The 24,061-nt window shown below is 41.4% G+C and overlaps 1 protein-coding gene across 1 annotated transcript in view; it reads right to left on the bottom strand.

Moving 5' to 3' along the window:
- Positions 1-3,622: 3,622 nt before the first annotated feature.
- The window catches only part of CCDC174 (coiled-coil domain containing 174), a 21,372-nt gene continuing 933 nt past the window's right edge, over positions 3,623-24,061 (bottom strand). The window contains exons 2-11 of the mRNA XM_017505053.2: positions 21,577-21,681; positions 20,479-20,579; positions 17,073-17,131; positions 14,598-14,775; positions 11,316-11,411; positions 9,370-9,512; positions 8,798-8,892; positions 8,173-8,305; positions 6,259-6,411; positions 3,623-5,393 (exon numbers count right to left, since the gene is read on the bottom strand). Of these exons, the coding sequence (XP_017360542.1) occupies positions 5,095-5,393; positions 6,259-6,411; positions 8,173-8,305; positions 8,798-8,892; positions 9,370-9,512; positions 11,316-11,411; positions 14,598-14,775; positions 17,073-17,131; positions 20,479-20,579; positions 21,577-21,681 (1,362 nt within the window). The 3' untranslated portion in view covers positions 3,623-5,094. The remainder of the gene's footprint in view (positions 5,394-6,258; positions 6,412-8,172; positions 8,306-8,797; positions 8,893-9,369; positions 9,513-11,315; positions 11,412-14,597; positions 14,776-17,072; positions 17,132-20,478; positions 20,580-21,576; positions 21,682-24,061) is intronic.

Genomic DNA, 24,061 nt, shown 5'->3' with positions numbered 1-24,061 from the left:
GATTACACAGTCCGTGAAAACTTATGCGGGTCATAAGTTGGACATAGAGATACAAAGCCTTTTCTTTTTAAGGAAAATGTGATTATTTTTGGAAAGACAATAAAACCTGAGTTCCCAGCAAAGACAGTTGCACAGTTATCAGACTCACTTGCGACCTGGGAGGCCTGGGCTGGGAGCAAGGCCCACTCTTGCATTTTTTGGTTTTCAAAAACCCTGAACAACTATGGCTGTGTGTGGAGAGGGTGGGGTAGGGTGGGGTGAGGGGAAGTGGACACTCTGTTCAACCTCAGGGAATAATGACCAAAACAAAAGGGGGAGGGAGGGGTGAAGGACTGCAGTACACCCCAGAGAAAATGCTTAAAACCAGGCCAAACTGTTACCAAGCACATGAGCTTTCAGAGTTAGGGAGAATGTGGCAATTAGAAATGAAGTGGAAGGCCGGGTGTGGTGGCTCATGCCTGTAATCCCAGCACTTTGGGAGGACGAGGCAGGCAGATGATCTGAGGTCGGGAATTCGAGACCAGCCTGGCCAATATGGTGAAACTCTATCTCTACTAAAAATACAAGAAGTAGCTGGGCGTGGTGGTGTGTGCCTGTAATCCCAGCTACTCGGGAGGCTGAGGCAGGAGAAATGCTTGAACCCAGGGGCAGAAGTTGTAGTGAGGGCAAGACTCTTGCTTTCCCCCTGGGTAGCAGAGCAAGACTCCATCTCAAAATAAATAAACAAAAGAAAAAAGAAATGTAGTGGAGAAAGTAGCTGTTTCAATTGATGGTGGAAAAGATGTAATATTTCGGGCCACTCCTACCACTGGACAAACACACACTTACTATGAGTGACTATATAGGTATAGCCTGGGACATATTAAGAAACACCATAACAGAATATCAATAGGCCAGGGTGACAGGTTTTCACTACACCACCTTACTTCCTTTGAATATTTTCATTTTCTAGTTTTCTTGACAATGACCTACACCGATTACATCATTCCTGGCCCCTGGTCCCCAGTACACACGCTTTAAACATGAAGATAAAGCTCACAGCCCACCAGGGCAAAACAACTTACCCAGCCAACTAACAGGGGCAGGCAGAATGACTTCGGTAGTTTCATCTACTCTCATCTTTTCAGTGGGTCAACAAATTCCTTTCAATTATCAGCACTCACCTTAGCCATGTAGTCTTTTACAAGAACTCCTTGCCAAATAACTGACTTAGCTCAATGTACCCAGTATGGCATGGACCCAGTATGGCATGGGCTACTCTAGGTTGTGTTAACTGTAAAGACCAGTACCCACCCGCTTTCCAAATTCTAAATTCTATTACCTCAACACGACCAGGTCAGCTGAAAACCTCCCTGCGGGCTGTACTTGAGCTTTCACAAGGAATAAACGACCCCACAAGTCTGGCAAATGTATGGCTAAATGCAGCAGGAATCTCATGTATATGGATCTGAATGTTCTCCTTTGGGAATTCTGCAGCAAACAAAATGATTTATTGAGTCAATTCAAACGAACTCTATCAAAACACAGAAAGGCCTGGAGGAGAGATTACAATGAAAGTAAATAATTCAAGGCAATTTTTGATCTAAAGCATCTTGCTTAGCTCTACAAAGGCACGAATGAGGTGTGGTCATGTTTTCCTATAGGAGGTTTTGCCACTGCTTGCTCACAAGTTAAACACGGCCGCACAGTATTGTGAATGTTTAATGTATGCCTAGGAGTAATTTATTGGCCAATACTTTAGTTACTAATGGGATTACGTATCGTTGGATCATAAAGCATGTAAAAACAGATCACTTAGAGCTGCACTGTCCAGGAAGTAGCAGTAGATGCACAAGCCCTTTGAGCATCTGAAAAGAGGTTAGCATGATTAAGGAACTGAGTTTTATTTTAAACTTAAAGCTTGATATTCAGTGCCAGGCACAGTGGCTCACGCCTGTAATCCCAGCACTTTGGGAGGCCAAGGTGGGTGGATCACGAGGTCAAGAGATCGAGACCATCCTGGCCAACATGGGGAAACCCCATCTCCACTAAAAATACAAAAAAAATTAGCCAGGTGTGGTGGTGCGTGCCTGTAGTCCCAGCTACCTGTGAGGCTGAGGCAGAAGAATTGCTTGAAACCAGAAAATGGAAGTTGCAGTGAGCCAGGATCGCGCCACTGCACTCCAGCCTGGTGATAGAGCAAGACTCTGTCCCCAAAAAAAACCAAAAAACAAAAAAACATGATATTCAATTCAGTTACTGGAAAACTTTTAACTGTGTTTAAGTATCTTTGGAACAACTTGGATATGAATTTGTGTTTTTCAATTGTGTATTTTACATAATCTAAATACAGATCAAGTATTCCTGATGAAAAGTTAGCATCCAAATTGAGATATGCTGTAACTGGATACACAGTGAGTTTTGAATTAGTGTCAAAAAGAGATCTCATTAGTAATTCACAGATATTGATTACATTAAAATATTTTAGATATGCTGAGTTAAATGAAATATAATTTCACTTTTTAAATGAAATATAAAGTTAATTTCACTTTTTAAATATGGTTGCTAGAAAATTGAAAATGATACCCAGGGCTTATTTTCTATCTCTGTTGGAGGGTGTGTTTTAGAGTACCCAGCTGATGTCTAAGAACTCTAATGCCCTCTGCTGGATACACTGGTACAGGTCCCTGTACCTGTACCAGTAAGACTGTGATGGTGTGTCAATAGTCAAAGAACTGGATTTGAAACAGAAGAGGGCTCACAAAACACTCAACTAAATTTATATTGTTAAGAGGAAATTATAGATTTAGTCTTTGAAATCCCAGATAAAATGTGACTTACAGTTATTAGATAACAGTGACCACGAGCCAACGAGTACAACTGTTTCACTGCTTCGCCGTCCACCTAGGTGCTGCAGGCGTGGCCACAGTCACCTGGGCTGGGCCCTTTGTGATGCTGGCTCCCACACATACAGCTCTTCCTGCTGCCTGCCTTGCCCTGTCCCTTCTACTTTCTACTCCACAGCTGGCCTTGAGTCCTTCTGCTCCATGTTACACACACCCCCTTTCCATCTCTCTCGTCTTTGCCTACTCTTCTTTTTACCTTCTTTTCTATTTTTCCTCACGATTCTGGCATGTCTAATAATTCTATTTTTGTTTTTAGTATTCCAATTTTTCTTTTTGTCTCCTCCCTCTTTGTCCTACAAGCTGTTTTAGTTGGTTTTGTAGTTTTAGCTCTTACATTTAGATCTTTGATTCATCGTGAGTTGATTTTTTGGATGTCGTCTGAGGCAGAAATCCAAATCCATTCTTTTGCATGGAATATTCAGTTGTCCCAGAACCAATTGGTGAAAAGACTGTTCTTTCCCCACTGGATGGTCCTGGCATCACTGCTAAAAATTAATTGACCACAGATGTTGTTTTACTTCTGGACTCTTGCCTCTATTCCACTGACCTATGTGTCTATTCTTAAGCTGCTATCACACTGTGTAGATTACTATAGCTTTGTGGCTAGTCTTGAAATCAGGAAGTGTGAGTCCTCTTTGTTTTTTCTCTAGATTGTATTGACTATTCTGGGTTCCTTGCATTTCCATATGAATTTCAAGATCAGCTTGTCAATTTCTGCAAAAAAGGCAGCTGGGTTAGTTGGTTTTTATGTATATTTATTAAAAAAAAAAAAAAAAAAACCAATTACCTGATTAGGCTGACAGAATGACCATTAATAGGACTGGGAACTTTACCCTAGGCGTTTCAAGATAAGTTTGTAAGAATTCAGGATGTTTGTCTCAGATTGCTTGATACTAGGGCAAGGCTGAGCACAGGGCACTGAAAATCCAAGTCTGGAGGTTAGACATCAATTGTGTTGGAGTCTGAGATCTGCCCCTTCCATACCATATGGCCCTGCCCGAGTCACTGACCCTCTCCACACTCCAGTGTGTCATCTGTAAGGAGGACGGGGCACTCCCTGCCACATTGTAGCACTGCGGGAACAGAGACAATGCCATCACAGAGGACCATGGGGAGACAGGCTCCTTCACTCACTCCTCTCCTTCCCACTCTTCAGGGCACATCAAGGACTTGTGCTACCATATTCTCACAGCACTAACTGGCCTGAGAACCAGCTGTGGGGGCCCTGTGGGCCTGGTGATCAACTCTCAACTGCCTGTCTGCAGCTGCAGGTACCCTCTGAGGTATGGCAGGCAGAAGATGCAGTGAGTGCCCAGGCACCCTGCTTTCTGGAGCCCTGCCCACCCCCAACCCTCTCCTTGTTACTATTGACATGGGGACCCACCTGCTCCACTGTGCAGCTCCAACTCTGATCCAAGTCAGGCTTCTGAATGTGAGGAAGCCAAGAATGGGAGTGACAGGGAGGTGGGATGCACTGAAAAGCTCTAACCATTGCCGCTGAGGCACATCAGTCTCTGACCAGGTCCAGCAGCCTCCATGTATATCCGAGTCATTTAACACACATTTATCAAATGCCTGCTGCGCACAGGAGTGTGGGTAATAGGATGGTATGACAGTAAAAGTAAGTAAACAGCTCCCACTTCTACCTTTCTGTACTACGAAGAGCTCCTCCTGGTCTTCCTTATCATTTCCTATATGATTACTTCCGGGTCCTCTGGGAGACCAGGGCATTTTGCCTATCATGTGGTGTTCCCTCATTTGCTGCTGCTTGACAGGGAGAAATTCCTCCTGACCTATGTTCCACTGGCTGATCTGGAAGCTGAACCCCTGGAATAAAAACACCTGTATGCTAGTATTTGCAAAAGGAATGGAAAAGAACCCTTAAATATGAGTAAGTCGTGGGAGTAGGTATGAAACAGATAGGGTTATAAGCTCATCTCAGTGTCAAATTTTACAGAATATTTCTATTCTATGGCAGTTCACATGTAAATCCAGGTAGTATGTCTCTATTCCACTTAGGAAAAAATTAACAGCCAAGTGGCCAAAGTTTCCATGACTTTTCTCCTTGCTGACAAATCCAGCCTGAAGTCTGTGCCTCCTAGGGAAAGGACAGGACAAAGGTACAAATCAGTTCCTAAAGTTATTTCTCCCCCTCTGGGAGAGAAAAGCACTGTCAAAGTACAAACCCAAGTCAGGGTGTTTTGAAAGCTCATGTCACTTGTTTGTAATAGGAAATCATGTCATCCAAAGTTTCAAAAGTGACTGTGGGGGCTTGTGGTGGGTTGTCAGGGGCAGGAGTGGGTGATGCACGTGCAGAGCTAGGTCCGTGCCTCTGCTCAGGGCAGTGCCCTGGGTCACTCTGTGCTGGCCCAGGCCTGTTCCATGTCTGGCTGCTGGAAAAACCAGTACTCTTCTGACCCACAAAGTAATCCGATGGTGGGGCAAACTCAGGATCTCTCTCAGCCCGGAGATCTGACTGCCTCTTTGACCAGTATCCAAAGGAAAATTCTAGTAAAAATAAGAAAGAAAACTATTAGAACTGATTGATTAATCAGTTGAATTTATTGTTACTATTAGCTAATTTTTTCATATATTTCTTAAAAGCCACTACAAATTATCTAGAGAACAAGAATGGCAACAGCAAAACTCTATTACAAGGTATAAGTAATACCTACAAAGAGTATAAAAGATCAGGCTAAAAAATGGGAGTAACTACTTCCAGATGGGAAATACAGAAAAAAAAGAAAAATCATCTGTTTGACATGACATTGAAGGTATTTAATACAGAAAAAATGTCCAACAGAACCATGTGTGAATCCAGGTTACTACACTGGCACGTAGACCATTTTCAACTGAGCATAAAAGGGGCCACTAAAGGCCAGGTGCAGTGGCTCACTGCACCTGTAATTACAACACTTTGGGTGGCTGAGGTGGGTGGATCACGAGGTCAGGAGTTTGAGACCCGCCTGACCAACATAGTGAAACCCCATCTCTACTAAAAATACAAAAAATTAGCCGGGTATGGTGATGGGTGACTGTAATCCCAGCTACTGAGGATGCTGAGGCAGGAGAATTACTTGAACCTGGTAGGTGGAGGCTGCAGTGAGCCAAGATTGCGCCACTGCACTCCAGCCCAGACAACAGTTCGAGAATCCATCTCAAAAAAAAAAAAAAAGAGGCTGCTAAAAACAGAGCACATGAGAACACCAAACCTTCATAATACTTTAAAGGCAGGTCCTGAGAAATGGCATGCCAAAGCTGTAAAACCACACAAGGCAGCACGAAGTTAAAACTTACCCCAAGTGCTTCTGGAGAAAAAAACCATTTTCCATTCACTGGAGAGGTCTTACACCTTAGAGCCCACTTCCCTTACCTTTTCCGCGGTCCCACTCCCGGACGTGTGGCACTCCGGGCTTAGTGTCCTTCCTCTCCTGGACAATGACTTCTACTTTGCTACTCTGGGCAGCAGGACGTGAAGTTAGCACAGCCTCTGGCTCTGGTGGCAAAGGCCCAATAACATCTCCATCTATTTTTTGTAAGGGAATAAGACACTGTTTTAACAAAGCCTACAGCTATTTTTAAAGATACAGAACACACTAATCCTGAAAGTAAAAGTAACCATCAGTATTTATGAAGTACCTATCATATCCCAGGTAGTAGATTAAGTCTTTTGCATATAAGAGGTAATTTAATTCTTGTAACAATCCTAATAAATGTAGTATTTCCATGTTATCCCCATTTTATAGAGGGGGGAAATTAAGCTCAGAAATGTTACACAGGTAGAAAGTGATATAGGCCGGGATCCTGGGCTGGGCTGGATGGATTTCAGTCTCTGTGCCCCTCACTATGCCACTCTGCTTCTCCAAATTGGCAATCGCAGGACCAGAAATCCCCAAATCACTCAACTAACATCACAACTTCAGGCAAAGCACGCACAGCCAGCAGGATGAAGAGCTGAGGTCTGGTGCAGGCTGTTCATTTTGGCCACATTTTTAAAATGTAAAAGAAAATGGATTTTTAAAAAACACTGTGGTGGTGCTTCACATTTTCTGGACATGACAGATGTTCAGGAGATAGAGCAAAATTAGAGAAACAATCTGCATAGCTTAACATGTTATACAGAGAGCATTTGTTTGCAACTAAACAGATGGATTTCCAATTCTTAAATGTTTCCGGTCTGTTTTGTTCAGACATTAGGAAATGGCCCACGGCTTCACATAAGCTTTGTGAGAGCTGGACAGCTGTATGTTCCTTCATACCACACTCCCCTTTTCCTTTGGGTAATAGAATGCCCCCAGGCTTCAGTTGAGCATGGGGCCACCTCGCCAAAGTGGCCGTCTCCCAGCTTCTCCTATAGTGAGGTGTGGCCCACAGGACTGAGCTCTAGCCAGCAGGATGTAAATGCATAGGTTGTATGTAACTTCCCACTCATATCTCTAAAAAGAAAGCTGGCTCCCCTCCCCAGTCTCCCCATCTGCCCCAGGGCTGGACCGTGAACAGGTGAGCAGGGGAGCAAGCTTTGACTATGCAGAAGAGAACAATACTCTAGGGAATGGCAGAAACAGCAAGATGGGAGGAAGTCTGGGACTAGATGACCATCTGGGAGAGAGCTATTCACCTGCCCTGGATACCGACTCACCCATCGATCTCCAAGGTCTTAAGTAGAGAAACAGATCTCTATTTGTTGGAGCCATTCTATGTAGAAGTCTCTAGATTGATGGCAATTTAGCCTATACTACCACAACTCCTACAGTAAGCTAGTCTGACATAGCATGTAATAGAGTTTCCAAGGGGAACTGTGCTCCAAGTTCCAAATCACCAACTTCTGGAGCACAGTTCTTTGGTAAGCTTTGGTAAGCTGTCGATATTCATATTTCTAAATTCTTTTACTATGTAGCTTTATGAATATAAATTTCTTTGAATATATATACATATAACCAATACAAACTATAACCATAGCAAAAAATTTAAGTCTAAAACATAAATACGCACAACTAAGCTTTACCTTAAAATACCTTTTTTCTAAGTCTCAATTATAAGACCATGCCATTCTAAGACGTGACACAATGTATTGTTGCTTCAAATCTTGGTTTAAAGCCTACAAATATTGAGTGTCATTCTGGATCATTTTGGTTACAAAAACTGCTCCTGCCAGTACCTCAAAGGTATACTGTTTGCTTAGATATAAAACTAAATGGCTAATCTTCACATTGCCAGCCCTATTAGCAAGATATCAATGGAACTAAAATGTTCCCCTTTGAAGTTCAGCAACATAGCCATGATATACCTCTGTTTTCTTCTTCTGCTCCACCTTCTTTTGATTTTTTCATCTTTTTTTGTCGAAGTTTGGCAAGTCTTGCCTCTAAGATAGCCTTTCGCTTTTCCTTTATGTTTTCTCGTTTCGTTCTCTGATCTGTTGTCTGAACAGAAAATCAGAATATTATTTACTTGAAACCAAATTTGCAGTATTCCCATTCAAAAAGATGAAATTTTCTAAAAATAGACTAGTTAATTGATCTTCAGGCCACCTCTAAGAAGCTATCCTTGAGATCCTCACAATGAAGCCCTATGAAGTACTCTTATACAAACCCTGTGATGTCTTACAAAGTTTCATAAGGGTTCACAGAGCATCTTGCAAGCCTTAACACTCAAGAAATCCAACCCATTCCATCCTACACCTTAATCCCTCAAATAACTTTCTATTTTCCCATCCAAACCACTCCAAAAGTACCACATTTGGCACCAGATTTACTTGTGAGCAGTTATAAAGTTTGAAATATAAAAACAGTATGGCAACTACCTTTATGCAATTCTGAATACCAATTTTAATTTCTAATTAATTTACTAAATTTTTCTGCAGTATGGTCCAGCAAGAAACCAATCGCTCACATCCGCTTGGGATTTATCTGTACCTGTTCACGCAGCATCTCTAAGGTTTTCATCTGCTTGTTTCTCAACTCTTTGTCTCGGGCAAAGGCAAAATAACCAACGCCAAGCTGCCGGGCCTCTGAAAGAAGTCCAAATTACCCAAAAGATCAGACTGTCCTGATATTCAACTACATTCAAGCCACATTTCCTACCAAAGCAAAAAGAAACACAGTGATATTTGGCACAAGTTTTAAAAAAAAAAAGAAAACAGCTAAGCGAAAAAACAAAAAAGCAAAGAAACACAAATGTTAGACCAAGTTTTCATCCTGTTTGCCTAGGGAAGCATAACAAAGGGTCATTTGCTTTCAGTCATGGGCTGTCTCCACTTCTCTTGGGGAACAATCCCTTGGATTACCAGACCCTCTGTCAGGAAGATATTCCCAATGTGAGTATTTAAAAGTTATAAAGTGAACAAAGGAGGTATTTTCAATTTCCAAAGCAGGATCTTTAATTTCCACGTAAGAGCTGTTGCTTTATGAATACTTCCCTTTGTGCTTGCCATCAGTTTAAGATTAAAAAAAAAAAGATTTGCAAAGCTGCAAGAAAACAGTCATACCATTTTCCCGAATGTCTTCATAATGTATGGGCCCCATGGGCCTCTTCAGGGCCTCCCTTTCTTCTTCCTCCCATTGCTGGCGCTGAAGTTCTTTTCTCATATCTTCAGATAATAGGGTTTTTTCATTAGCAGGACTAATAAAACTAGCAGGAAAACAGAGCAAAAACTATCTTCAGATAAGAACTGAGATATCAGTTCTTAAGTACAGTCAGTTGGATCACGGTTAAGTAACACTATTTGATAAAGAATACAGGGAACTAGGCCAGGTGCAGTGGCTCATGCCTGTAATCCCAGCACTTTGGGAGGCCAAGGTGGGCAGATCACAGGTCAAGAGATTGAGACCATCCTGGCCAACGCGGTGAAACCCCGTCTCTACTAAAAAACACAAAAATTAGCTGGGCATGGTGGTGTGTGCCTGTAGTCCCAGCTACTCGAAAGGCTGAGGCAGAATTGCTTGAACCCAGGAGACGGAGACTGCAATGAGCTGAGATTGTGCCACTGCACTCCAGCCTGGCACCTGGTGACAGAATGAGACTCTGTCTCAAAAAAAAAAATAAAAAAAAAAAAAAAAAAAAAAAAAGAAAACAGGGAACTACAGAGGCTTCTGACCCACAATACTGCTGGAAAATCAGTAAAACAGTCTTCACCTTTCTCTTTTTTTTTTTTTTTGTTGAGACTACTCTTGCTCTGTCACCCAGGTTGGAGTGCAGTGGTGCAATCTTGGTTCAATCTCAGCTCAAAGCAATCTCCCCCTCTCACGTTCAAATAATTCTCCTGCCTCAGCCTCCTGATTAGCTGGGATTACAAACGGCCATCAACACATACAACTAATTTTTATATTTTTACTAGAGATAGGGTTTCGCCATGTTGGCTAGGCCAGTCTTGAACTCCTAACCTCAAGTGATCCACCTGCCTTGGCCTCCCAAAGTGCTGGGATTACAGGTGTGAGCCACCTCACCCAGCCAGCCTTCAACTTTCTTAATCAAGCACCATTCTCGTTATATTAGCATGATAGAATCTTGCCTGAGCACTTGAGAAAAAAAACTTTCCTTTCACAGAGGTCCCGGGCTGACCAGATGGGAGGAGGAACTCTGGGACTCCTATGGATGGTCTCTCGTCCGAGACATGAAAACTGCTTAACACTGTGGCCTGGGAGGTGTCTCCTGTCCTTACAGATAGCTGGGCCCCGAGAGGCTCAAGGTTTCCACTCTCCCTTTCTTGTACCAAGCCAAGGGCTACCTGCAAGATGTCTGAACCTGGAGGATTCGGACAAGGTAGTGCTTCTCCCAACACTTGCCACAGGAACTTCAAAGTTCCTGTGGTAAGAGGAATTTATTCCCCTGGATGTTTTAGAGTTATCTCTTTAGGTCTTGTGTTTTAAAGTTATCTCTTAGGTCTTAGGCCCTGCTGAAAAATCTAGTTATAAGGCCCTTACTTCAAAAATGCAACAATGCATAAAGAAAAAGTGAATAAGCTCTCTCCCTGGAGCCACTTGCTTGTGGGATAATCAAGCGCATATTCTCAAACCACTTTCTCCACAAAGACTGGTTTGCTGGTTTGGGCTTATTCTATACATGTTACTCTGTAGTCAGGCATCCTTCCAAGTGAAAGAGACAGCTTCTACTCATCCACCAGTCATCAGGCTATTCCCCAAGTGTGGAGTATGTGCATGCTAACCACTAAAAAGTGCTTCAGTAAATATTCACATACACACACACACACATACATATATGTATGTATATGTATATGTGTGTATATATACATATGTGCATGTATATGTATATATGTGTGTACATATGCATATTTATACATGTATGTATACATATATGTATATATAAATCTCCTTACTGGAGCAACAGAGATCATTAATTATAAAACAGCCCCCTAACAAAACAATCCCTGTGGCTGCATTTCAGACCTGAGCAGAGCTCTCCATACACACTTACAGTCTCCCCTGAAGATTTTTATCCATCTCCAGCAGATCTGGCAAATCCTTTCTCATACAGCGCCGGGAACGTCCCAAAGAGTCCACATAATCCACCCTAAAATGAAAGTGAAAGAATATGAAAAACTTGTACACATATACAAATCCCTAAGTCAGGGAGTTGGTGGACAGTGAAGAGAAGATAGGCCTCACTACCAAGAAGAGCCCCTCAACCTAAGGGACCACTACCACTGACAGGAATATGCTCTTTAAAGTTGACCGACAATAAGCTTACTGTGCCCTTTATTAAACATTAGTTTTAGAAACTGTTGACAATAATTTTGATCATTTATGAACTTACTTTAATCTAGCTGAGACAATTCCAGATATTTATCAGTATCTTAATAACTTTGTCTTGTGCCTGAGATTCTCAACTTGCTCATTTCCTCACAGTCTTCAAGTCTGACTTTTTATTCTTTCTCTTATTTCCTCTAATCAGTATAATTCTACCCAATGTATTAGCAATCTCTTAATGTAAGAAATTCACAGTATTTTTCAGAGTTGGACTCTTCTTAATTAGGAGAAAGCCAAACACCACACCTCTCTCCTCATCTCTGCTCAAACTAGACAGTAGTGAGACAGCTAAGCCAGGCAGATAGCACGGCAAAACGAAATATTCTGACTTTCTACGATAGAAAATGTGGACAGACTTTCATGAAAAACATCTTATTTGCATTATGATTCAACAGATATTTTACTTTTTAAATGATGGGCTGATAATCTCCTACAGCCTTTAGCATGGTACTAAATACACAGTAAGGGTCCAATAAATACTAGCTGGCAGACCAATTCAAGGTCAGATTCAGCAGGTATGTGACTTTGCTTTTGTTAGCAATTTTTTTTCCTCTCAAGCAATGCTGATTTCAATTGTTAGTTGTGATTTAAAAACTGAGTGTTTACTCTAGTACTGAAGCCGATTATCACAAGAAATAAAACCTCCAACTGCAGCAAGCAGTTTCTTTCTTTCTTATTTTCCCCCCAAATGGATGGGGGAAGAAAATCATCTAGCCAGATGGTCTGTGTAATTATTTACAGTATCTTTATGGAAAGATTTTCTACCACCTGGAATTTAACTACCAAAAGGATTTTACGAGCAATTACAATTCTGGAGCTTAATTTAAAAACAAAAAAAAAAGTGTTAGAACTGCTTGCAGTGCGTCTTCCTTCACCATATGGTGGCATGTGACACCTTCAATTGCCCTCCAAACTCTTCAAATCACTGGAAAATTGCTTGTAATCACACAGGCATTAATAAGCAAAAATTTTTAAAAAGACATTAGACCTTTCAAAGGAGATGAGATTTCTGTTACGAAAAGCAATCATGGACTATTCTGTTTCTGGAGAAGGCCTCCAAAACATAAAGATCCCATTAAATAGAAGTGGCAAGACAGTAGTCAGCCACAGCTCCATCTAATCAGCAATCACTCACTAAGCAACCCCTGCAGGCAAACAAAGCTTTCCTCAGGCAAGGAGGGTAATACAGGCGGACTGACAGCCATGCCATCTTTCAAGGGTCTGGGGAAGTTAAGGCACACACCCATGAAACACTTATTAACAACACTGGGTACATAAAGACTACCAAAAGTTTGCTAAAATCTTTTTCTGATAATGAGGCCTGGTATGTGTCAATAATAAATAAAAGGTAATACCCGAACAGCAGGAAGTATAGTAAGTGCTACCTGACTTCAGATGAGGGAGCAATCACTTAGAATTAGAAATGATAGGCCAGGGATGGTGGTTCACATTTATAACCCCATCACTTTCGGCGGCCCAGGTGGGAAGATTGTTTTTGCCCAGGAGTTCAGGAAGAGCCTGGGTAACATAGTGAGGCCTTGTTTCTACAAAAAATAAAAGTAAAAAATTGAGGCAGGAGGATTGTGTCAGCCCAGGAGGTCAAGGCTACAATAAGCCATGATCATGCCCACTGTACTCCCACCTGGGTGGAGACCCTGCTCATAAATAAATAAATAAGAAAGAAAGAAAGACATGATGAAGAAAAGCATCAACAGAAGAGACTTGCAGGCTGACATCTGTTCCAAGTGGTATCAAACTATTTAGCTATAAGTTTTTAAGAAAGTAGGTAAGAAGACACCTGTTTTATCCCAATGAGAATGTTATTTCTGAACCAACATGGACACCCTCAGTGGAATGAAGATGCAGTTTCTCTGCCATCCACAGTAGCTGGGACTGCTCTCTTCAGCATATCAATGACTGCCCACAGGGTCAAAGGCTGACAAAAGATCAATGCATGCTGCAGAGTCCTGAGTAGTCCCTAATAAATGCCCGCCATGATGAAGATATTTGCACCTTAAAGGGAGGATGAGTAGGATCCCAAAGGCAAGACGGTGGGTTCCCAGGAAACTGTCAGAGCATCAGTAAAGCTCTCAGTGATTTCAAGCACTGTCGAACAAGTTTCCAAACAATAATACCTTAGGTAGAAAAAATCTTTGTAACAATTCCCATTCTGGCCTCTCTACTTATTGATACATTAAGTCTCTTTAAGGAAAAGACTAGTTTTCACCTACATACAGGCAAAATTCAGGAAAATGTCAACAATAAAGATTTACAAAATGCCTGTTTATACTCCACAGGCAGCACTTTCTTGTGTAGCCCAGAATACTTGCTATTTGAAGGGAGTTTACAGCAAAGGAATAAAGCATTATAATCTCTATTTTACAAGGGGAGATCCTGAGCCTCAAAGGCTGAGGAATCTAATTAGGATCATATAGCCAGTAAAAAGTGCGACTGGAGCCATCCAAGGCCCATGAGTCCACACCACGCTGCCAAACAACCTCACAGCCGGAGTAAGACATACCGCACCACCTCGGCCAGCTTCATTCTCCTAGATGATGGCTCTCCACCATGTCAGAACAAGGACGTGCATAAGGCAGCAGGACAGGTACAAAAGGAAGGCGCTCTGCCCACACTGCTTCATGTCAGTGAGTCAGGCAAACCAAGTCTGCCAGGCACAAAGTCTCCTTGGGCCTGGCACAGGGCTGGGCACACAGCAGGAGCCCAGTCAGTAGTTATAATTATTTGTGATTATTGTAATTATGTCTTCATTTGAGCTACTGTTTTTACATCCCTAATAACCTAATCCAACCTAACTTAAAGGGAAGTCTCAAAAGAAAGAACGCCCAGGAATAACAGAGAAATGGCTTGATAACAACCCAACAAAATCACTCCCAAAATGTCAGCACAAGTCTGAGAATGTTCCTCTGAGCTAATCCATGATACAACCAACCATTCTTCGCTGGGGTCTTGGGGAGGAGGGATCTCTCTCTCAGGAAGGTTTTCCTCATCGTCCTCTCTTTCTCCTGCCTTTTGAGAAGCTCTACGGGCACCAGATGCCTCCATTTCTTTGCGCTTGTCTATGATCTTCTGCGTGAAATCCACAAGGTACATATCCTCCACTTCTTCATCTAGGACATAAAATCAATTTTCAGACATCAAAGAGGAAAATCACACATGGAATTGACAAGAAGCAGTCACATTCATTGCCTGGTGGCCCTATCACCCCGACAGCTCCACTCCCCAAAAGTTTACAAAGCCACAGAGCCACCTTGGGAATTGACATATACTACACAAAAAAATCTTGAAAAAGCCTAGAGTTTTCTGTTGCCTCATCAATACACTACCTGAGTGACCAGTATCATCTTAGAATGTCATTTTAAGGTAACACAACAGTCTGATTTTATGTAATTCATCCAACCAACTATATCATACAGAAGCAAAACTACATTTTCCATGTCATTAGATCAGGACAGCAGAACTTCTTGCTTTAGGTGTCATATATCTGTCTAAAATGTGGGTTGGATCACTAACCCTGATTACATTGTTGTGGTACGGTGTTTTAAAGATCATAATACAGGTAAAATAAGTCATGTGAGTTCTTGTCAAGCCAACGAACACCAATTCTAGTCATGGAGCCAGGCTCTGAATGGCATACAGACATGAAAGACATCTTCTGCCCACAAGGCTTATGGTCTACTTGAGGAGCTAAAACCCACACTGAAAGTTAAACAACAATCTGTGACTTACCTAATTTAACCCACAATAACTCATGTAGCACAAATAATGTATACCTAAAGTTTCACTACACTGGATTTAGGACAGTCATTTGAGTCTTTTTTTCCAAGGACAGAGATTAAGCTATATTGAACCAACATTAGGCTCCCTATTACAAGCGGTGGCGTTTTCCCCACCTTAGGGTGAAGAAAAACTGAGGCTCCAGAACATAACTTGCCCAAACTTGAAGATCTAACATATCTATCAGGAGGTGGGCTTTCTGGCTTTGACAAAATCATGTCTCTACACTCACACTCCTTTGGACCTGATTTCTATATTAACAATAAAAGCAAAGTCTGAGTCAAAAGAGAAAAAGACTTTAATGAAATAAACTTATTTTTAAAAACCACAAAATACCTGAAATGGAGGGGAGATGTAGTCTGAGTTATCAGGCCACAGGCTAGCAAGGCCTCCTGGTAGGCGGCCATCCTGTTGCCTCTTCAGGAAGAAGGCAAAGCCCCTCCCACAGTGCCTAGCTTTGCTGATGTCTGACCTCCCTGTGCTGGGCTCTTGTTGTACAGGGAAAGTGCCCCTGCTGCCTGGGAAGCAGCAGCCAGTGACCTAGGGTCAGCCTGGCCTCTTTCCTATTGCACCTGGGCCCCAGCCATGCTAGGCTAGGTAACTCTGTTGGCCTCTGGCCCTGCCCTTCCTCGGCTGGTCTGCTCACCAATCTACCCCTGCAGGATCCCTTTCTCCAGCTTTCCAAAGCTAAGCCCACCTTCTCCAAAAAGACTTTCCTGATTACATATTCACTTTCCCTGCCTTTTAGCAATGAAATTGGCACGGCCTCATAAAATCTCTTCTACTGTTGTCTAATTATGGATTGGGATTTTTATGGGGGGTATGAGAAAAGGGGGTTTTTGGTTTTTGTTTTTTAGAGACAGGGTCCCACTCTGTCACCCAGGCTGGATCATAGCTCACTGCACCCAGGATGCAGTGGCATGATCACTATAACATCGAACTCCTGGGCTCAAGCCTCAGGCTCCTAAGTAGTAGAATTACAGGCATAAGCCACCATGTCCAGCTTATTTTTAAATTATTTTTTGTAGAGACAGAGTATCACTATGTTGTCCAGGCTGGTTTTGAACTCCTGGCCTCAGGTGATTGGCCCGTCTTGGCCTCCCAAAGTGCTGGAATTACAGGTGTGAGCCACTACACCCAAACAGGTTTAAAGCAATTATATGCACATCACAGGAAAAAACAAAACAAACAAACAAACAAAAAAAACGGAAAATAGGGAAAGAAGAAACATAACTCTAGAACCTGACAGAACCAGAATTCCACCCACCCCCACCCACCCTGTTTTAGCACAGCTATACCTGTAGGTAACTACAACCTACTCAGACCTTGTTCCCTAACTTTGCTTTGTGCTGTGCCATTTTCCTCCGCTGGATGATCCTGCCTTGAGGGCAGAGGCAGAGGATCTGCTTCCAGTACTTGTTTGTCCCCTCTGGGCACCTAACATGCTGCCAGGCATCCACCAGACAATTGGTAAATATTGCTGATTTTCTTGTCTCTGTGCAGCCACAGAGAGTAAAATTTTGATGTCTAAATTTTCCGTCTACTTTTACAGTTATTTTAACAAGTAATGTAATATCAAAGGGCTGTATGAATTACAGAAAGTGAAGTAGAAATAAATCATTTTATTTACCTATAAAGTCTCCTTTAGTCATTTTTTCATATAATTTGGCTTTTTCTTCCAATTTTTCCCTAGGAGAAAAAAAAAATACAAATATTAGAAATGTTCTTATAACTGTCCCTCCTGGTTGCCCCTACACTCCCTGCCTGACAGGCACCATCTGTCCATTAGGCCCAGCCTGTCAAGGTGACCACAACTAGCATAGACCACACCATCCTGAGGAGACCCTCAGACCACCCTGCCCCATGTCTGCTCTGCCAAGGAAAACACAAGTTTCGTGAGTGCATGGCCCGTGTTCTCTTATTCATCACTGGGTCCCAGGGCCTAAAATAATATCTGGCACACAGTAGGTTCTCACTCAATATTTGATGAATGAATAAGTGAATAAACTGACTTAAGATTCCAACAACTTAACTGCCAACTTAAAACAAACATCAGCATTCCAACAAAGCAGCCTCTCTGTTCATAGTAATTCTGACGACATGTATTTTTCAGTGGTCACAGACCATGAGAGGGTAAGCAATTCTTTATTCTGGAAATACTTAATGATGGTAAAGAGAAGCCCCAAAGAGGTCATCTGAGAGTCCTCTTGTGAATGATCACTCTTAATCATGTCAGAAACATTCCTCTTTTATTTTACACATCCATTCACCAAGTACTTATTGCATACCTCCTACCTGCCAAGCACTGTTTTAGGCACTGAGGACTCACAGCCGTGCTAGGAGAGGTGACTCTGTTGACCTCTGGCCCTGCCCTTCCTTGGCTGGTCTGCTCACCAATCTACCCCTGCAGGATTCCTTTCTCCAGCTTGCAAAAGCTAAGCCCACCTTCTCTGGGAGTTTCCATTCTAGAGACGGAGAAGGACAATAAAGCAATGAAAAGGAGGCTCTGAGACAGTAAGAAGAGCTGTGAAACAAACAGATGCCAGCAGAGGCCCCTTGACATGCAGTAATGCAGTGCGTGGTGGACCAGCTCACTCATATCAGGCTTCTAAGACACCTGTTTTGGAGGGCTCTTAATGTAACTAGCTGGGTCATCAGAGGATCTTCCTGTTTTAATGAAAACAAAACAAAACAAAACAAAATTTACAGTCAAACAAAACACAGAGCAACAAGAGTCAGGTTAGAGTGAGTGGGCGGGACACTAACTGAGAGGGGCAGTCAGGAGAAACCTCTCTGAACATGACAACTGGGCCATGGCTTCCACAGCAAGAAGCAGCCAACCACAGGAGGATTTGCGGGCAGGGGAGGCAGGTCAGAAACAGGAAAGATTAAGTGAGAATGAGCTTGACATGTTCAAGAAAGAGGGACAAGTAGAGCAGAGGGTGCTGAGCAAAAGAGAGAATGGTGCAAAACAGAGACAGGGACAGGCAGCAACGAGGGCATGTGAGAATGGATACGAAGCTTGGTGCAGTGTCGCAACAGTTTTCAGGGATCAGGAACAGTCTACAAGTGGATAATCGAGATCAAGGAAGGTGTCAGAGAAATGACCGCTGGATTCAGTAGATGAAGATGTCACTAGCGACTTTAAAGAGCAATTTCTTCTGTTGAGTTAGAAAGATGGAATTCAGAGCATGAGAGCAGGGACACTACCTGCAACCCCTAAGTGCGACACACTATGTATCTCCTTTAATTCCCCAAAGGACTTCGTAACCTAAGTATTAACCACCTCACTTCATAGATAAAGAAAGAGTCTTAATGGATAACTAACTTGCCCAAGGCCTTCCACCTCAAAAAAGCCTGGGACTGGGCTTGCATGTTCTGAGCTCTGGAGGGAGGCAGACGTACTGCAGATGTCTTGACTCCCACAACAAAGCAAAACCAAAGTGCTACATAAAAGTTACTGCATAGAAAAAGCACAGCAAAGTGCCAAGAAAATCTCTTGATACACAGAGTAAAATAATAAAAGATCATGGTACCTTCGGCAAAATTAACATTCTGAGAATATATCCAAGAGTGGAAATGTGTCTCAAAACTGATCATATCTTTAAGTAAAGCCTGAGGTCTGCTGGAGACAGGTCAAATGCTAAGAAAAAAAGTCCCCAAATAGGCTAATATTCTGCCTTCTATTTTCAGACCCAAGATTGCTGAGCAACCTTGGCAACTACTGTTTGCAACTACAGGAATTTTATTATTCCGTAAATCCAAAAGCACACGTAGCAGTCATACCAAACATTGTAACTTGGGATTTTCTCTGAGGGTGATGCTGTCTTTTCTTTAGAAAAATAATAAAGATGGAATGACAGAATTAGAAAAATCATCATTCTGAAACCATCAATGTGATAACTGGTAACTATCAAGGCTCATCAATGACAGATCACTGCATAGAAAACAAGTTGGTAAACAGGATATTCACACAGTCTCCAAATTTCCCACTTCAGATTACTATTAATTACAAATCAGGGAGGCACCTTTACAATGGAGAAACCAAGCACACATACCTCAACCAAGTAATTAAACTCACCATCACCAATAATGACTCAAACTGACCTTATGAGCCTCCCGATGTGATTCAATGGGAAGGACGCACCACCACCTATGCAGTATTCTTACCAAAAACATTTCACGTGACTCTAATTGGTTGTGGGACATTGCAGAAGTTAACTGGCCTGGACCCTTTAAAAATGTTAATGGCATAACAGACAACCAAAAGGTAAGGAAACTGTTCCAGATTAAAGAAGACTAAACAGATATGACAACTACATACAATGTATATATAATCTTTGAATCCTGGATTAAATTTTTTAAAAAATCTATAAAGTACATAATTATACTGGGACAAATGGTGAAACCTGAATATGGACCATAAAATAGATAATACTATTTTATCAGCGTTCAATTTCTTGGGTATGATAGCGGTATTGTGGTTATGTAGGAAAATGTCCTTGTTCTCAGAAGATATATGCTGAATGATTTAGAAGGAAAGTATGATGCTTAACAAAATCTCTCTCTATATGTGTGTGTGTGTGACCGAGATAGACAGAGGGAAAGCACATTTGACAAGATGTTAACTGGGGAATTTAGGTGAAGAATATTAGAATGTTCAATGTACCCTTGAAGTTTTTCAAAATAAAAGGCTAGGGAAAAAATAAAGGGTTTCTAGATTGTAATATCATCCCACCTAGTCCACACCATGGGGAACCACACCATGGGCACACTTCTTAGAAATCTGTGATAATCTTAGTGTCTAACAAAGGCTGAAAGCAGGAATGTTTCACCTTTTAAACTGTGACTATGTCTAATCTTTTTATAAGACTACAGATATATCTGCAAATTATATTATTTTTAGAGTACTTATAGAGTACTGGGCTAGAATGATGTTAAAAATAAAATTTGTAACTTGAACAAAATTTGAACTTCCATTTCTTTGCCTTGGTAGCCTCAGAGGTAACTACATTTACCAGAGCTTATAACTTTACCTTGCTTTGTCTAAAGTCTTCTGTTCCTCAATCTTCTGTTCAGCATCCTTCTCAGCTCGATTTGAAACGCCTACATTCTGTTTGCTCCAGATACTCGGTTTCTGGAGAATAATTTTAGAAGACAAAATAGAGCCACATGATTGCCAAAAAATCTCTACTCGTCCATCAAGAAAAAAAACAAAAAACAAAGGAGATCATGAGATCTTATGAATCAATGGAGACAACTAGATAAGCTGTGTCCTACAAAGACGCTGACTATACATGGCAAGCAGGAGCTGAAAAAAGAGCCCTAAATTATATAATGTATTTTTTATTTTATTTTTATTTTTCTAAGACAGGATCTTACTCTGTTACCCAGGCTGGAGTGTGGTGGTGTGATCTCAGCTCACTGCAGCCTCAACATCCTGGGCTCAAGTGATCCTCCCTCCACAGCTTCCCAAGTAGCTGGGATTACAGGTGTGAACCACCACATCCAACTAATCTTCTGTAGAGATGGAGTTTTGCTATGTTGCTCAGGCTGGTCTCAAACTCCTGGGCTCAAGTGATCTGCCTGGCTCAGCCTTCCAAAATGATGGGGTTAGAGGTGTGAGCCACCATGCCCAGCCTAAAGAACTTCTTTATGAGTGTAGAATCACTTCCTACTATCTTTTATCTCCTGAATGATTACAAGATTAATGAAAATATACATATTAAAGAGAATTAGTAATACAAATAGTAGACACTATTATCTACAAAACTGAAAAAATCATTCTCAGCTCTCAAACACCCTAATATTTTCTGCTATATTCCTGTATTATCTAATTATTTATCTCTACCTGGATACATAACACCTATATAACCAGATAACCTCCCATGAGAAATGTAAACAATCCACATTTTTCCAAAAGAAGTCCTAAAGAGTTAGCACATGACCATGTACTTTTATATAATCTTACTAATTTCTATTTTAATAACATTTCATGCAGATATTCAAATACAAGATAGATTTTTCCTTAACATTTATGTGTATAGATACCACTGACAATTTTAAAACACTTAAGTATGATATAATTCTTCCATGTTTGGAACCAGTGGAGATAATTAGATCTTATTTTTTACCTTATTAGTTGTTTTTGGTTTTCCAAAAACACCAGAATCTTTTAGAAGTTTTTCTTGTTTGAATTCTTCTTGTTTTCGGAAGAGTTCGGCCTTAAGATCTACCAACTAGAATAAAAGCAGTAAGTAAACAAAAATATTTTATTAAATTCTTGCAGGTTACTGGATTGCTAATTATAATTTCCAAAGCAATATTTCAAGTTCCTCCAAATGGGCAAATATGGCTACAAAACTAATTGTTTAAACATAGAATCCAGTACAAAAATTAGGCTAAGTCATGTTTCATTCCATCTCTGTCGCAAATGCATTTCTTTTCTAACTTCAACACTCAAAGCTTTCCTTAGGCAAGGAGAAAGTGATAAAGCAAAATAAATTAATGAAGTGTGCATCTTTTAGTTTCAGATTAAACTTGCATTGTTAAGTACCTTCTCTCTGAACAGCACTGCATTCATTTAATCATCACAACTTATTATTTCTACAGGGAAATGCTATTATTCCAACACTATCTGAGCAACCCAGTTTGTGCATGGCACTTAACACTGAAGAGCAGGATACAAACATGATCTAGACATTCTTTCTGCCTCAATAAGCCTACAATGTAACAAGGAAGGTAATTTATAATACCAGTAAAATGTAACAAATGACTCTAGATTGGAAGAAAGTAGCACACAAGTTCTTATGGGAGCATTTCCTTCTGAGCAGTGATCAGAGAAAGCTTTGAGCAGAGCCTTTAAAGACATTATTTTAACGGCTAGAAATAAAACAGACTTGGTGAATTATAACAGCTCCACGTTTTACTTAATCCATTTCAAAAACCCTAAGTTTGGCTGAATCACATGTTCAAGAATAGGAAAGAAGGCCAAGGCAAAGAGAATGGGGCAGTTGGGTGAATATTGGTGCCTTTCCCTCAGCTACATTAGTCACCCCTGCCTATGCTGCAAAAAAAGAACATAATAACAGTTTCCTTTTAAAAGATACAGCTGCTGATATGGTTGGGCATTTGTAAATCAGACAATTAATCACTGACTTAATCATCAGATATTTTAAAAATCGCTTTATTTTGTAAGGAAAATGAAATGGCTGAGTTCAATTTCCATTCTGGAAGAAATTGATTTAAAAGGTAACCATTTAATAATGCAAAGGGCAGGCCGGGCGCGGTGGCTCACGCTTGTAATCCCAGCACTTTGGGAGGCCCAGGCGGGTGGATCACGAGGTCAAGAGATCGAGACCATCCTGGTCAACATGGTGAAACCCCGTCTCTACTAAAACTACAAAACATTAGCTGGGCATGGTGGTGCGTGCCTGTAATCCCAGCTACTCAGGAGGCTGAGGCAGGAGAATTGCTTGAACCCAGGAGGCGGAGGTTGCGGTGAGCCGAGATAGCGCCATTGCACTCCAGCCTGGGTAACAAGAGCGAAACTCCGTCTCCAAAAAAAAAAAAAAAAAAAAAAAGCAAAGGGCAGTTTCATTGCAGGCCCTAATATTATAAATTCCTAAAAACAAATGAAAAACTTTTTTCTTCCAAGCTTTCTTAACCACACCAATTTTCCAGCCACATATTTTCTTATTCTACAACTGCCTTTGACTTTAAAAGATGCTCAAAAAATTGTAAAACCGCAAATAGCATTCTTATTACAATTATTGCTAATTTTAGACTGTCAGGATAGGTTGGCTTTAATATTTATAGCTTTTTGGTTCCCGATCTTCAAACATAATAATCAGTGCCAATTTTCAGTATTAGACAAGGAAAGGGACTCAAATATTGGAACACCTGTATGTTTTCCTTCGTATTCCCTTCGTGTCCTAATACCACAGTAAATTCAAGATTAAATCAAAGGTTGGCCAATTTGCTCCGATGATGAAAAGGCAGCAGCTTCGGAGTCAAGTAGACTGAGTGATCAAGGGTCTATCACTAAGATTTTTTGAGAGAGAGAGTTTCGCTTTTATTGCCCAGGCTGGAGTGCAATAGCGCGATCTCAGCTCACCGGAATCTCCGCCTCCCAGGTTCAAGCGATTCTCCTGCCTCAGCCTCCTGAGTAGCTGGGATTACAGGTGTGCGCCACCACGCCCGGCTAATTTTTTATATTTTAAGTAGAGACAGGGTTTCTTTCTCCATGTTGGTCAGGCTCCCGACCTCAGATGATCCGCCCACCTCGGACTCCCAAAGTGCTGGTATTACAGGCGTGAGCCGAGATAGCGTGTATACCGGTAATCGCTAAGATTTCTGTATGTAAGCTGGGGAAAGCTACTTCATCTTTCTGGGCCTCAATTTCATCAACTATAAAACGGAGATATTAATAGCACCTACCTCCTAAAGCTATTGGGAGGGTTCAATGAGACAGTGCATATAAAGTGCTGGCACAAAATATGGACTTATAACAAGTTTTCTTTCTAGAGTAGCTACTTTTTTTTTTTTTTTTTTCCCTGAGACAGAGTTTCACTCTTGTTACCCAGGCTGGAGTGCAATGGCGCGATCTCGGCTCACCGC

Source organism: Cebus imitator, unplaced genomic scaffold, assembly GCF_001604975.1.
Source record: "Cebus imitator isolate Cc_AM_T3 unplaced genomic scaffold, Cebus_imitator-1.0 Scaffold332, whole genome shotgun sequence".
NCBI classification, from domain to species: Eukaryota; Metazoa; Chordata; class Mammalia; order Primates; family Cebidae; genus Cebus; species Cebus imitator.
This window is presented reverse-complemented; position numbering and strand designations above follow the sequence as displayed.